The 14,756-nt window shown below is 38.8% G+C and overlaps 1 protein-coding gene across 1 annotated transcript; it reads right to left on the bottom strand.

Annotated features, from left to right (window-relative positions):
• Positions 1–909: 909 nt before the first annotated feature.
• PTX4 (pentraxin 4) lies at positions 910–6,505 on the bottom strand. The gene is made up of 3 exons (XM_012543255.2): positions 6,365–6,505; positions 4,852–5,614; positions 910–2,750 (listed from the first exon to the last, which is right to left on the bottom strand). Exons 1-3 carry the CDS (start codon positions 6,503–6,505, stop codon positions 2,110–2,112), a joined length of 1,545 nt encoding a protein of 514 aa, XP_012398709.1. The 3' UTR covers positions 910–2,109.
• Between the last annotated feature and the right edge of the window lie 8,251 nt (positions 6,506–14,756).

Here is a 14,756-nt window from a genome sequence, read left to right on the forward strand (position 1 = left end):
TCTATCTTTGTCTTCTGAGTAATCTTCACTGGTCCCATTAAGTGCCTATCCTAATTGAATTATCGTGGAAAGATGTTATCATTGTTCTCACCTTTTCAACAGCATGGAAATCCTATTGGATGTTTTATTTTGGTGGAAAGGCGATGTGAGACAAAAAGACTTCAGAAGAATTGGAGAATGAAAATGTTTGAGAAGCTACAGTTCATCACAGTGTGAGAAAGCTGTGGAAAGAAGGGGAAAAGCAGGAGCATGTGATGATTAAATGACTTAATCATGTTCTTATGCTCTCACTAGCTATTTCCAGCCTTAAAATACTTCTCTCTGATCTTGACTCATTAACAAATGGGACCCACATGGAAGCTAAGCAGGGCAACTCATTAACATTTATGGGAGAATGGGCCTTTATCTAAGACGGAAACATAGGGAAAAGCCCTGGAGGTTCCTAAAAATCAGTTAATCAAATACATTCTTGTCAAAAGATAAAAAGATATTAATCACACAACAATGAAACAAAAAGCAAGTATGCAAGGCAACTTCCTTGGGTCATAGGCTCATAGATCTAGAGAATTAAGGGATCTTAGAGCCTATCTAGTCTAACTCTTGCATTTTACACTTAAGCAAACTGAGATCCAGGTAGGATAAATGCCCTGTCCCAAGGTCACATGACCTTCACCACTGAGTGTTCAAGGAGGGAACCTCTGTGTGTGGAAGACATGGGGGACGACATTAGGCAACTGGAACTAGAATAATTTTTATCCATCTTTTGTTTCCTCCTTCCTTCCTCCCTTTCTCTTCCCTTCCCTTCTTCTTACCTCCTTTCCTTTCTTCCTTCCCTCCCTTCCTCCCTTTCATCCTTTCCACTTCCTCCCTTTCTCCCTCCCTCCTTTCCTTCCCTTCCTTTTTCCTTCCTTCTTTCCTAACATTGAGAGAAACTCCTTGTCCCTGGATGAAATGGGGCCATGAGCTATTAATCCTAGGCAGTAGCAGGATCACTTTGTGTGGAAAACATCAGGACATTGACCATTTTGTCATGAAATCACTCAAGCAGCATTTTTCCTAAGTCAAACTCCAGTATGACTGTTGACAACTATATTCCTTTTGTTTCAATCAGAATTTGAAGTCTCTTGAATAATACAAATTTCTTTACAATTAAATTTGATTCAGTAAGCATTTATTAAGTGCCTGCTACGTACTAAACATTATATTTAGGCTAGGAATAGAAAGGGGGGGGGGGGAATAGTCCTTATTTCAGTAGAGCTCACATTCGATTGAGATAGGACTGTCTGTGGATCAGGCCTTTGAGCCTCTCTTGGGACATAGACTACTATTATCTAATGAACAAATTAACTAATTTTTTTAAAAATTCAGAGTGATGGATAAAGTCTTCAGATTGTAGTTTGAATTATATAGTTCTCTCTTCTACATCATGACTTTCTTCAGTAGTTTCAATATATCAAGGGCCAGCATAAGAAATTAAATCAGATTTTTTTTTAATTTTCAAGAAGCTACAGATGACACTTGACCATCAAATAACATAGAAAAAGTTTAGAAACTCAGAAATGTATAAAGTATATGTATAGTATTGTATAACATCAGCATATTTTATCTTTTTTTTTCTCATTGCTCAGAGATTTTATTCTGATAACTTTAATTACAGTGGTTCTTTGTTGAAATGAAAACTGAAAACAAGTATATAAAAGAGTCAATTACTAATTATGTATTGAAAGCAGTAAGAGTTTCCACAGCAACAAATAAATTAGTTCTGAGTTTTACTGGAGATAGTTTAACAACTCCAGCTTCTTTACTATTTATCAAAACATCAAAGGAAAAAAAAAAGTTCTTTTTTTTTTCTTTTTTCAGATTGCATATTTGATCCTTGTAAGTAATGAGGGATAATAAAGGACATTACACACATATACAGATGAGGAACTTTTGCAAGTTGCAAGGGAATCTCTCCAAGCTTCAGATCTTCATATGTAAAATTGCAGTACCTATCTCACAGGGTTATTATGAAAATTAAATGAGATAACAGAGAGATGCTTTTTGAATTAGCATGGGGGTGGGAAAGCTATAAGATAGAGGAAAGCCTGGTCGTTTGCTGGTGTTGGCTTATGAGCAGTGCTCCAGGCAAGCACAAATGACCTTCTTCACGGATCCTTCCAATGAGGAGGCATTGGCCAAGGTCAAGAGCACACTCCTCGGCAGTACCTTTCCAGTGGTGATGCTTGAGACCTCACCTGGTGACAGGGCCCGGTCCCACACAGTCAGGCCTGCCAGGCTTCCCACAAAGGATTCAGAGCTGTCAAAACCTCCGCCCATGGTATCTTGCTCCTGTCCCAACACCAGGATTCCTCCAGGAGGGATTTCATAGCCCTCCCTGAACCTGGAGCCAGTGGCCACCAGCCTCCTGTCCACATAGAACCAGTATTTCCCTTGGATGGAAGACCAAATCACACACATATGGTGCCACCTGCTGTCCAGAAGCAGTTCCACTGGCAGTTCCCTGAAGGCTGGGTCTCCTATCACAAAGTGGATAGTGCCATAAACCAGGGTGTCTTTACCGTGCAGCACCAACTTGTTGTCATTTTCTTCAGTGGCATAGGAAAGTAGGGTACCCAGGTAGCTGGAGGAGGTCCGGACCCAAGTACAGATAGATAGCTCCCGGAGCCCAGTGAGGAAACCTGGACTGAAGATGACCACATTCTCAGTAGAAGTGTTGGGGAAAACAAGCATGGACCCTACATTGCAAACTGGAGATAAAGGAATCATCGTATCAGGACTTGGGTACCATTTATCCCCTTTCCCCTCCCCAAAGATTATCCATAAATTAAAACATTTTCCTAATTTGGGCATTCAAGATCCTCCATGATTTCTAAATTCATTTCATATGACTCTCCCAATCTTATTGCGTAGTAATCTTCCTTTACTTATTTCATATTCTAGTCAAACCAGGTTGGTCACAATTGCTTTCCATGCCTTTATATGTGGTCTCCCAAGTCTGGAACAGACTCCCTCTCTTTGCTTCTTTCAAGGTACAGTTCAGGGACTACCTTTTCCATGAGCTCCTACCTGATCCCCCAATCAGGGGTAATTTCCCCCCACACACACCTGATTCTATTCTTTCCTGCACTTTAGATCTAGGATTGGAAGACTCTGAGCTAGAAGGAATCTCAAAGTCCCCTCCCCTTACTCTAATTATAGTTTAGGAAAAGTATAAAGTGACTAACCCAGAGTAACACAACATGACTGATTCTTGTCAGGACCAGTAATCCAAGTCAAGTTCCTATAATGCTGGTTCCTATGCTCCTTTCACTACATTATTCTACCTTTCTGGTTTGTTTTGGTTAAGAACCATGCTTTTGTGTGCTTAGAAGTCTAACTTTAGTGACATAGAGAGTCAGTTATAGTCTTAGAGCAGTGACTGGAACGCTGTGATTAGTTGCTGTAAGAGATATTACCAGAACCCAGTTTTTCATGATTTCAAGAACTGCCCTTTGTTCTCCATGCCATGCTTTCACTGGCTCTCTCATTATGTTTTAACTTGTATTGTGCTTATTTCATGGCTAAGTCTTAGCCCCTACTAGAGAGTGAGTTTCTTGACATAAGGGATTTGTGTTATTTTTCACTTTACACTTTCCCTAGTACTTTCACTTTTCCCTAATACAGTTACGCTGTGCTTGCACAGTGTAAGCTTATCTTAAATGTTTATTAAATTGAATTAAATTTCAGTTGTTTTTTTCCCCAGACCAACTGGCTAGGACTCTGACAAGGAAAGGCAGAAGTAACATATACAAGTAACGGGGATACTACTATAAATGAATCACCAGAAACATCGATAGATTGTCCCTGCACTTTCTTCCAGGAGGGGTGAACAGGGAGAGATGAAGCAATTGGTTACTGGGGCAGATACCCCCCACATCAAACTGACTTAGATGGCCAGCAGGCATCCGAATTCCAGCTGAGACTATTCATTATCTTGGAGCAGGGGCCATTGGTGGAAAACATGTCTCTGTGCCCATACTCCCATTTTCGTCTCCAAACCTGTCCACATTACATTGTTTGAAAGGGATAGCAGAAAATAGAGAAATCCTTTTATTACTTGGAAGATCAGAAATAATAGGCAAAAACTCCAAATTTTTTCTAAAGGTCTCAAGGCATTCCAGGAAATAAAGACATATCCTAGGCATGTGCAGGATATCTGCATTTTCTTTTCAGGAAGAAGTGGAGAAATAACCCTGGCAAGGACAAGGGAGTATCTGTGGACAAAAATAGCTAAAGAGTTTCATGCCACTTAGAACCTAGGAAACTGTGGTCTGATTTTGAGGATGTGGTCACAGAGAAGCAGCTTTGACTACTTCTTACTGGATTTTTGTGGGCAGAAAATGGGCATGCATTGTATGGAAAGAGAATAGCATCCCAGTTGGCAGAGTCAGGACTCTTGCCCTTGACTAGGAGGTTCCTCTATAAAGCTTAATTAGTTATGAAAGATATGGACCAAAATCTGGAGTAAATGGCACCATACTCACACCTTTGATTCAATATTCATTCCAACCAAAAAGCAAGTCATAAGAATACACAGACAAAATGAAACAAAGCTTTTTCTCAAGGATTCACCTTCATAAAATGACACACTATATATATATATATATATATATATATATATATATATGGATATATATACATATATGTACATAAATATAAATAATAAATACAAATATATGTCGTTACACCTTTCCTGGAATAAAGTGTTATGTCTTTCTACTGATATTTCTCATAGGATGGCTCATGAGTTGAGCCTTGAAGCATGTCTTAATATACATGAGAAAAAAAAGAATGAATACGGTTACTCACTTTCTCCTGTCTTTTGGGAAGCCTGGGGTTGCTTTGGCTCCTTCAGTACCTCATCTATACTGGGAGGTGTCTGTCTGACAGATTGTGTGTTTGGTTCTTTCTCTTCCAGAGGTGGTCTCCCCAAATCCTGAAACAATTTCTGGGTTTCTGTTCCGGTTCCTAGCTCCAACCTGTCCTGATGCAGCTTTTTCCTGTGCCTGTGCTTGGCGTGGAGCAGCTGCTGGCCTGGCTGCTGCTTCTCCTTCCAAGGCTGAGGCAAGAGTGGAGAAGAGGTGACTGGGCTGGGGGAGAAGGCTGCTTGTTGCAAAGCTCTCTGCAGCTGCTCTGCTACGGCATTCAGTCTGGCCCCTTGCAGCTGAGTCACGTTCTGTAGAGCCTTGATTTCTGTCTGCATATAGATTTGGCTTTTCTGAAGGGTACTAACATCCTGTGTGATGGTCCCAGTGAGACTGGCAAGGAGAGTACTCTGCTCCTGCTGTTTCATTTTCTCCTGGGAGCTCTGCTTACTCTTCTCATTTAAGGATCTTTCAAAGGCCAGGAGCTTAGAGTCTGCCTTCCTGGATCGTCTCTGAATCTTCTTCATCCAGGCCTTCAAGTGGTTCAGATCCATTTGCACCGCTGCCTGAGTTTCACTGACAGACATAGCTAGGGTATGATGCTCATCTGTCAGGTTTTGAAATCTGGTGTTGATGTTATAGGAAACATTATAGTTTTTTGCAATCCCCTGGAGACGCGTTAGGGTCACCTCTTGAAATCTCCGGAACTGCAAACAACAAACACAGTTCTTACCCATTTGTGGTATCAAGAGTGTGGACCAATTTGTTTAAAGGTCTAGTGAACTTCCCATACCATCTGTGTTTTTAAAGAAAACTTTTCACTTGGGATAGTTTATGATGTTGTTTGTTGTTCTTAAGCTTTCATAATATCCCAATAGTGACTACAATATCTATGTTCTTTAACCCAGAGATATCTTATCAAGGAGATCAAAGACAGAAAGAAATGTTCCATATACATCAAAATATTCATAGAAACATCTTTTATGGAAGCAAATGACTGGAAACAGATTAGATTCCCATTAATTGAGAGATGACTGATCACTGTGGTACATGAAAGTAATAAAATATTACTGTGTCATAAAAAACACCAAGATGATGAAGAATTCAGAGAAGCTTGGGAGGACAAATAAACTAATATAAAATGAAGTCAATAGATACAGTAAATGGTATATAAGATGACTCCAACAATGGGAATGTAAAGAGTAAAACAACCAGAAACTGAGTTATAATTATCAAGCTTGTGCCTGAAAAAAAGATGAGGGAAAAAAATATACCTCTTCCATTTACTGAGACAAGGCACTAAGGATATGGAACATTGCATATATTGTTATGTTCAATGTGTTGGTAAGTTTTATTGAACTTCTTTTTTGATTACAAGGGGTACCTCTCTGGGTGTAGTAAAAAAATAAAAATAATAAAAAAAAAAGAATCGCCCCTAATGAACTATGTATATTTACCTGTTCTTCTAGTCTTCTGAGTCTCTCGAAAAATGGTTTTCTTTGTCTTGATTCATCAGCTTTCTGCAAATAGGTTCCCTGTAGATAGAAAGTTATAAGAACCAAGAAAAGAGACATACATTTAGCCTCCCAGCAGCCCATTCTTTAAAAAAAAAAAAAAAAAAAAGGGTGAGGGGGATTCAATTTCTGCAGTCTCTCTAGTAGTATTTGGATGAGCCCAAGAGAGGAGTCTGAATAGGAATCTGTTTTATATATCTCATTCTACACTACTCTCCACCCACCTCCTCATTTCTGGCCTGTTTTTCTTATTCTTTTTATTCTCAAATTCTGGCTAAGAGTTGAATTCTTCATGCTACCTTAAAGGAAATCAGTGATTTTCCTTTAAACAAATGGAATCTGCAGACTCTAACATTCCCCATAAAGTTTAAAACAGGCAAATTCTTTCCTTGGTAAATAATTGGCCTGGATGTAAGCCCTTGTCTACTCATACTCAATTTAGTGTCATTCTGGGATTTTTCATCATTAATAGTGAACATATTGTATCTGTTTTTGCTCTACTTTCTACTTTATGAAGTAACTGATTCACACATCTTTCCATGCTTTTCTAAGTTACAAATTTGAAAAAAAAAAAAGTTGTTTTTATTCAGTTCCTCTGCTTCCTAACTACTCACTCTCTCCTTAATTCCATGAAAACAGATGTTATGGTATTATTTTTATGGTTCTTACAATTGCAGTGAAGATGAGCTTTGAATGATAGAAAGCTGAGTAAAAAGGAAGGGAAGTCATCTCTAGGAACATGCATAGGCAAAAGCACAAAAATGAAGGAGTGATAGAAAGTAATTTTATCAGAGTGACAGAAAGTACTTCACTTTGACTAGAGTATAACTTAAATGATAGGCAGCAATATTAACAGGGCTGGAAAGGTAAGGTTACTATCAGAATATAGAGGGCCTTGAATGTCATACAAAAGAGTGTAACATATGCTTTTTAGATAGTATCAATGAAGATTTCTAAGCAGAGAAGTGACATGACTAGAGTGGTGCATAAAAATAATAATAACAGTCGATGCTTCTATCATATTTCCTCAAACAATCTTGTAAGGTTAGTAGTACAAGTACTATAATTTTCCCCATCTCCGTTTTAAGAAAAGGATATGGAAAAAAAAGAAAATAAAAAGAAGTCTCTTTTTAGGACAAAGGAAGTCACTCAGAGAAGGGGCTTGGTCATTGCCGCATAGCTAGTAAGTGTCAGAGTTGAGATGCAAACATTTCTTGTCTCCATATCCTGCAGTCTTTTCATGATGTGTCATCAGTATGTAGCCTCACATGCAAGTGGAAGATAGTCTGCAAGGAATTATGGATAAGTTAGCGATAAGAAGGCATGGAGGCTTCCTTGGGAAGCTGTTTGCAATAAGCCACTGACTTAATTGGTAATAAAGGTCTGTAGTAAAGTGATTTCAGTGGCAATAGGGAACAGAAAACAGATTGAAAAATATTGCAAAGATAGACTCAACAGACCTTAGTAACTGATTGTGCTGTGAGAGTGTAACCTGGGGGCTGCTACACAGGCTTGTGGTCTGATGGGCAGACTTAAAAGGTCCCAAGTTTGTAGTAAATATGCACTTGAGAATGTGGTTAGGAAATGCACACTGGCTTGTGATTATTTCTGCAGCTAAAAATTGAAAACTCTGTAACAATGACCTGCGGGCTTGGCTCCTCTATCCTCAGTGGCTTCCCAGAACTGTCTGTGCTCCCATGACTCCAACAATGTGACACAAAGAAATGCAAAGAACCGAGTTACAGATTTTTATGAGAAGAACAAGCTAATACAATCTTCAACAGAATAAAAGGATATGGATATAAACTCCTCTGGAGAAAGATAAGGATGAGGTAAGAAATACCTATTAATCTCTGTTAGCACTCTAGCAGCCTGAATAATCAATCACCCATCATAAAGACAATCTTAAACCTCATAGCTCATCCCTTTAGCTTTCACTTTGCAGAATATCCCCTGAAAGCTTAAGTTTGAGGAATGGATCTATAGATGTTAATGTCGCCTTGTATCAGGACTATTCTCTAACTCTCTGTGGGGCCAAAGAAAAGGGAAGAAATCGAATCATATCCCTCCCCTCACAAGGGATCCCTTTTCCTCTCCTTCAAGAGAGCCTTAAAAAATTCTGGTAGGGGTAGGAGTGAGAAGGGAACTCTCTTTCTTCTTTCCTCCTTTTTTAAGACAGCCAGACCAAGCCTTGCCAGAAGGGCTGTTACATGAGGTAAGAAAGAGAATAAGTTAAAGATAATAAATATCAAAAGTTTCATATACCATAAACATAATCTCCCACATTTGAAATCTTGGCATTGTTTTTTAAAACACCAACTCAAATGTCACCCCCTCCATGAAACTTGACAGACTCCTCGGTCTATACTTCTCTTAGGTACTCAGCAGCTCTGTCTTTGTGAAGCTGGTTGGGGTCCCTTTAAGAAACTGTATTTCCTATTGATCTGTGATTCTTTTCAGATTCCCAGGCCCTCCTGACTAAGGCATATCCTCCCTAGACAAGTTGTCTTTCCTGGATGCAAGGCCTTTGATTCAATTACAAATCCTGCTCAAAAAGCATCCCTTTGAATTCCAATAGATCTGGGCTTGTCCCAGCCCCCACTGGATCTGAGCCAAGTTGGGCTTTCCCAGCTCCCACTGGTTCTGATCTGCTCTGGTTGTCCCAGCCCCCACCAAGACACCCAATATAATAGCTTCCATCACCTAAAATTTTTGCAGATGCATCTTGGTAGCTCACTTTGCTTCCAGTACTTTCTGTCCACTGAGAACTGAATTCTCAGTGCAAAACTCTATTTTCCATAGATCTGCTACATAGAAGTCGATCTCTGGTTAAACTGATTTCTATCTAATAATAAACTTTCATTTTGCAATTAATATTTCGGGAATGAGTGAATTCTTTCACTCCTAAAACCTGCAGCCGATTTAAAGGGGATTTTTAACAACTTTCTTATAACCACTAATCTAGACCACCAGGAATCTAGATCACTCAAACAGCATCATTTGCATTGTAGTTATTTGACTATGGGTCATATCCCTCTAGTAGGTTGTAAGGTTCAAGAGGACAGGGATTGTAACATCTAATCTTTATATCTATTTTTTGTTCTAAAACAGGGCTTCTTAAACTTTTTTCCACTTGTGATCCCTTTTTGCCTAAGAAATTTTTACATGCCTCTGAGTATATATATAAATTTGGTATAAAAATAAAATATTTATTAATAATAAATCATAATTTTGCAGTTTCCACATTCAGTTCCTCAACCTCATATGGGATCAGGAACCAAAGGTTAAGAAGCTTTACTATAGAATAGTGTTCTAATTTCATTGAGAGCTTGGTAATTGTTTGCTGAGTTGAACTTAAAAATGCAAATAATAGTTGGGACCCAAGAAGGTATATGAAATAAGAGCCAGATAAAAGGACTGTGCTTTAGACTCCTGGGTTCTGTGTCCAGGTCACTATATGAAACAGAGAAAACACTTCACCTCCTTAGACTTCCAAGGTTCAGTACCTTAAAGAGGAGCTATAACAAAGTACTTATCTTCTTATTAGTTAGTACTAGTGGCAGTTCCAAAAGGCCAAGAGAGTGAAGGGCAGTAATAACAATGAACAAAATGATCATGATCATGATAGTGATGATAATAATAATAAAAATGTTAACATAATTCTGAAATTATCCAGAAGTCAATCTTCAGGCAATTCACTTTTCTAGAATGTAAACAGAAAGAGCCTAGAAAAGTTTTTTAATGCCAAATTATTGTCAAAAGCTTTTGCTTTGTGGGGAATATTTGTTATTCTAGCAAGTCACTCCACAGTTCTCAACACCTTCTGGCTCTCTGCAGACATTTGTGTGTAAATATTTTAAGCAAATTAGGAACAGCAATCTCATGACAGCAAGAAAATTTGTCATCTGGCAACAGAGACTAAAGTGTGGTAGTTGCTGGAGTTACAATCAAAGAACTGGATTAAAATACAGGATTATATTTACCATGTCTTGGACAATTAACCCTCCCGGATTTTAATTTCCTTATTTATATAGTAAGATGATTTTATGAGATACCCTCTAAAGTCTAGGTTTAAACTTATAAGTCTATGAACAATAACCCTAATGCCTTTGAAAGGTTTAGGAGTAAGTCATACAGTTCTGCCCACTAGCACCACCACAAACTTATCTCAGGTTTCAAGTTTTTTTCTTTGTTTCACAGATTCCCTTTATTGGTCTGGCAAAAATGTCCCCCTTCTGAGAATCACATTTTTAATTTCATAAAATAAAATACATAGGATTGAAAGGGAAACCAATTATATTTAATTAAAAGATTTATTTCCCCCTTCCTATTCAAGTTCATGAACTTCATGAAATCTAATTGATGAAACCCTTGGTCCATTGTAGTATCACAGAGTTAGAACCAAAAACCTTGTCCATTTTTGAGATGATGAAAGTGAAGGCTAAAGAGATTCAGTGACTTTCTGAATTCCCACAAGTAGTAAGGCACAGAAATGGTCTTTTGGCTCCTACTTTGGTGTTCTTTCTGTTTATTTGTTGTATTCTCCTGTAGAATGTAAACTCCTTGAAGGCTGGAAATGCATTATAATTTGTCTTTGTATTTCCAGTCCCAATTCTTAAAATTACCAAACCCTTACTAAATGTTCATTGGATTGGATTGGATTTTGTGTAGGATCAAACAGGTTTAGGACAAACGTCATTATTTCTTGAACAGCATTCTACTATATTGTAGTATAGAAATGTCCATAATAGTAATGAGTGTGAACCACTACATAGAATTCCCAATCCCTCTGTTTTTGTCCGCTTGGAGTTTTTATTTCCTTCACAGGTTAATTGTACATTATTTCAAAGTCTGATTCTTCCTGTGCAGCAAAATAACTGTATATGTATACATATAGTGTATTTAACATATACTTTAATATATTCAACATGTATTGGTTTATCTGCCATCTGGGGGAGGGATTGAGGGGAAGGAGGGGAAAAATTGGAACAAAAGGTTTTGCACTTGTCAATGCTGAAAAATTACCCATGCATATATCTTGTAAATAAAAAGCTATATACCAATAAAAAAAAGAAATGCCCATAATAGTGCTCATAACATGTCCATTCTAATAATGTCAAGAAATGATAAAAGTAATATGCAATATACACTTTGGGGAAAAGGTGCGGGTCAGTCATATAATAAGATCAAAAGATAACAGATAGGTATCCTGGAGGTTCCCAGACTTTTTCAGTTCACTGGATAGTGTCTTAGTAATTTTTTATCCTCCCCACAGACCAAAATGGAATATGATGATTCCATTTATTAAGTAGCTAGATAGAAACAATAAGTGTTTATGATTTGACAATTTAATTACCATGTGAAAAATTAATTGAAAGAAAAAAGTATATTTTTGATGTAATATGATTTTGTGGTCCCCTGATTTTAGAGGGAGGGAGGCTTCTGTTCTAACAAAAAATCAGTAATCCTAAATCTTCTGGTTTTGGGGTCTGCCTTAGGGAGTTCTTATACTCCCAGTCTAAGAACAACAATCTGTCTGATTTTGAATAGATCACTTCTCAATTCATTGCTGACTGTCAGATAGTTTCTGGTCTCAGGATAATCCCAGGGACCAAATTGCTGAGACAGTTGGTCTCTGTTAGTCAGTGAGAACCAAATTCCACAGAGCAATTCTGAGTTGTAGAATTAGCATGTCAATGATTGAAAGCTGGATAAATGTGACTCCTTGCTCCTATTTTTCTGCTGAATTCTCTTAGAATTTCAGTCTATTTGTAATTGCGTTAAAATTGCAATAAACTTTGCCCTGCAAATTGTTTTTAGACACCTTACAACACTGGTCTATGACCCCAGACTTTTGGGATCCCCCTTCCCAACCTCAACATTTTTATTTCATTCTTAAATAATCACAATTATTAATAGAATATATGTCCTGTTGGGCACTGCATGTCTTCTCAAATGTTAGAATCAGAGAGGACATTATAACTACCCTTGTGTCTTGTTGGATATTGATTTTCACTCCTTTGTTTTTATGCTGTTTCAGTTATGTCCAACTCTCCATGACCCCATTTGTTATTTCCTTTGCAAATATGCTTACGGTGGTTTGCCATTTCCTTCTCCAGCTCTTTTACAGGTGAGGAAACTGAGGGTTAAAAGGGTAAAACAGGGCCTCACAGTGAGTGAATACCTGAGGTTGATGAGGTTAGTGGTAGTGAAGAGGTGTGAGAATTGGGGTGGGAAACCCCCCTTCTGGTAAGAGACGCAGGTCTGATGGGAAAGAATTCATAAACCCAAAATCTGTTTGTGGCAAAAAAAAAAAAAAAAAAAAAAAGGAATTTTATTGTTTACTAAGAGGGAAACTTTCTTAGTGGGCAAAGCTCCTCATTAGGAATTTGGCTTAGATGGATTAACAGACCCCTGTTTTATGGGTAAGTCTTGGCCTGGGGGCTGGGGAGCAGTTTGAACTGACTATCAGGCTGAGATCTCCAATTTTTTTTTTTTATTTAATAGCCTTTTATTTACAGGATATATGCATGGGTAACTTTACAGCATTAACAATTGCCAAACCTCTTGTTCCAATTTTTCACCTCTTACCCCCCCACCCCCTCCCCCAGATGGCAGGATGACCAGTAGATGTTAAATACATTAAAATATAAATTAGATACACAATAAGTATACATGACCAAACCGTTATTTTGCTGTACAAAAAGAATCAGACTCTGAAATATTGTACAATTAGCTTGTGAAGGAAATCAAAAATGCAGGTGGGCATAAATATAGGGATTGGGAATTCAATGTAATGGTTTTTAGTCATCTCCCAGAGTTATTTTTCTGGGCGTAGCTGGTTCAGTTCATTACTGTTCCATTAGAAATGATTTGGTTGATCTCGTTGCTGAGGATGGCCTGGTCCATCAGAACTGGTCATCATATAGTATTGTTGTTGAAGTATATAATGATCTCCTGGTCCTGCTCATTTCACTCAGCATCAGTTCGTGTAAGTCTCTCCAGGCCTTTCTGAAATTATCCTGTTGGTCATTTCTTACAGAACAGTAATATTCCATAATATTCATATACCACAGTTTATTCAGCCATTCTCCAACTGATGGACATCCATTCAGTTTCCAGTTTTTAGCCATTACAAAAAGGGCTGCCACAAACATTCGTGCACATACAGGTCCCTTTCCCTTCTTTATAACCTCTTTGGGATATAATCCCAGTAGTAACATTGCTGGATCAAAGGGTATGCACAGTTTGGTAACTTTTTGAGCATAGTTCCAAACTACTCTCCAAAATGGTTGGATTCGTTCACAACTCCACCAACAATGCATCAATGTCCCAGTTTTCCCGCATCCCCTCCAACAATCATGAGATTTCCAATTGCATAAACTACTGGGAGTGGTCCTGGACTAATTTTCAACTCAATAGAGGGTTCAACTAGTCCTGGCCAAGATTTTCAACTGAATGAGACCACTTCTCTTGATTCCCTGAGCCGCTCCCTCCTGGAGAGTTTCTCAGGATTCACCCCCATTATTATCCTCCCAAAGTGAAAGAGAACATAATTTGCATCATTTCTCCGCCTCAAGCAGTCCCCCCAAATTTATTTGAGGTAAAGAGTGAAGGTCTCCTCTTCTGTAACTGCTTCGAGCTGACAAGGGGCATAGAGCTCTCCCTAAGTTCACTGGGGATTCAGGCCAGGAGGGGAAGTCATAGGTGCACCTGATACAAGTTGCCGAGGTGAAATGGCGTCAGGCCTGAGAGAGCTCACACTTGCTTGCACCCCCAGTATTGGTGGTACAGGTCAGTGTCCCCACAGCAGGGGTGTGAGCATGGCCCTTATGGGCCACGGTGACAACTCCTGTCTCCATGGTGTGGTGATGTGTGGATGTGAGATCCTTCCCAGCCAGGAATCAGGGAACAGTGGGGTCAGAGGAGTTATAGTGAGAGACAGAAGGATGCAGACAATTCCACCCTTCTTTCTCCAGAGTTCTTGTAGAAGAGAGACCAGGTCTTCTATGGGCTCACAGGAATATTCTGAGATATCTGAAGGAGAGGTAACAGAAGCAGCGTTTTTAATCCTAGAAACATGAGTTCAGCTGGGGAAACTTCTAGTTTCACTGAGGTTGGAGTGGAGAGAATGGCTTTATATGGGCCTTTATACCCAGAGGGTCAGACCCCTGAGGCTTCCAGGATTTAAGTGCACCATGTCCCCTGGTTTACAGGGGAGGCCGTCTGAGTATGAACCTCTGAAACTGTAGGGAGATGCTGGCTTGCGTATTCAGAAAAGGCCTTCTGGACTGCATCGAGCTGTGAGGCAAACTGAGTGACCAGAGACTGTTCC

This window comes from Sarcophilus harrisii, chromosome 1 (genome assembly GCF_902635505.1).
Source record: "Sarcophilus harrisii chromosome 1, mSarHar1.11, whole genome shotgun sequence".
Lineage (NCBI taxonomy): Eukaryota > Metazoa > Chordata > Mammalia > Dasyuromorphia > Dasyuridae > Sarcophilus > Sarcophilus harrisii.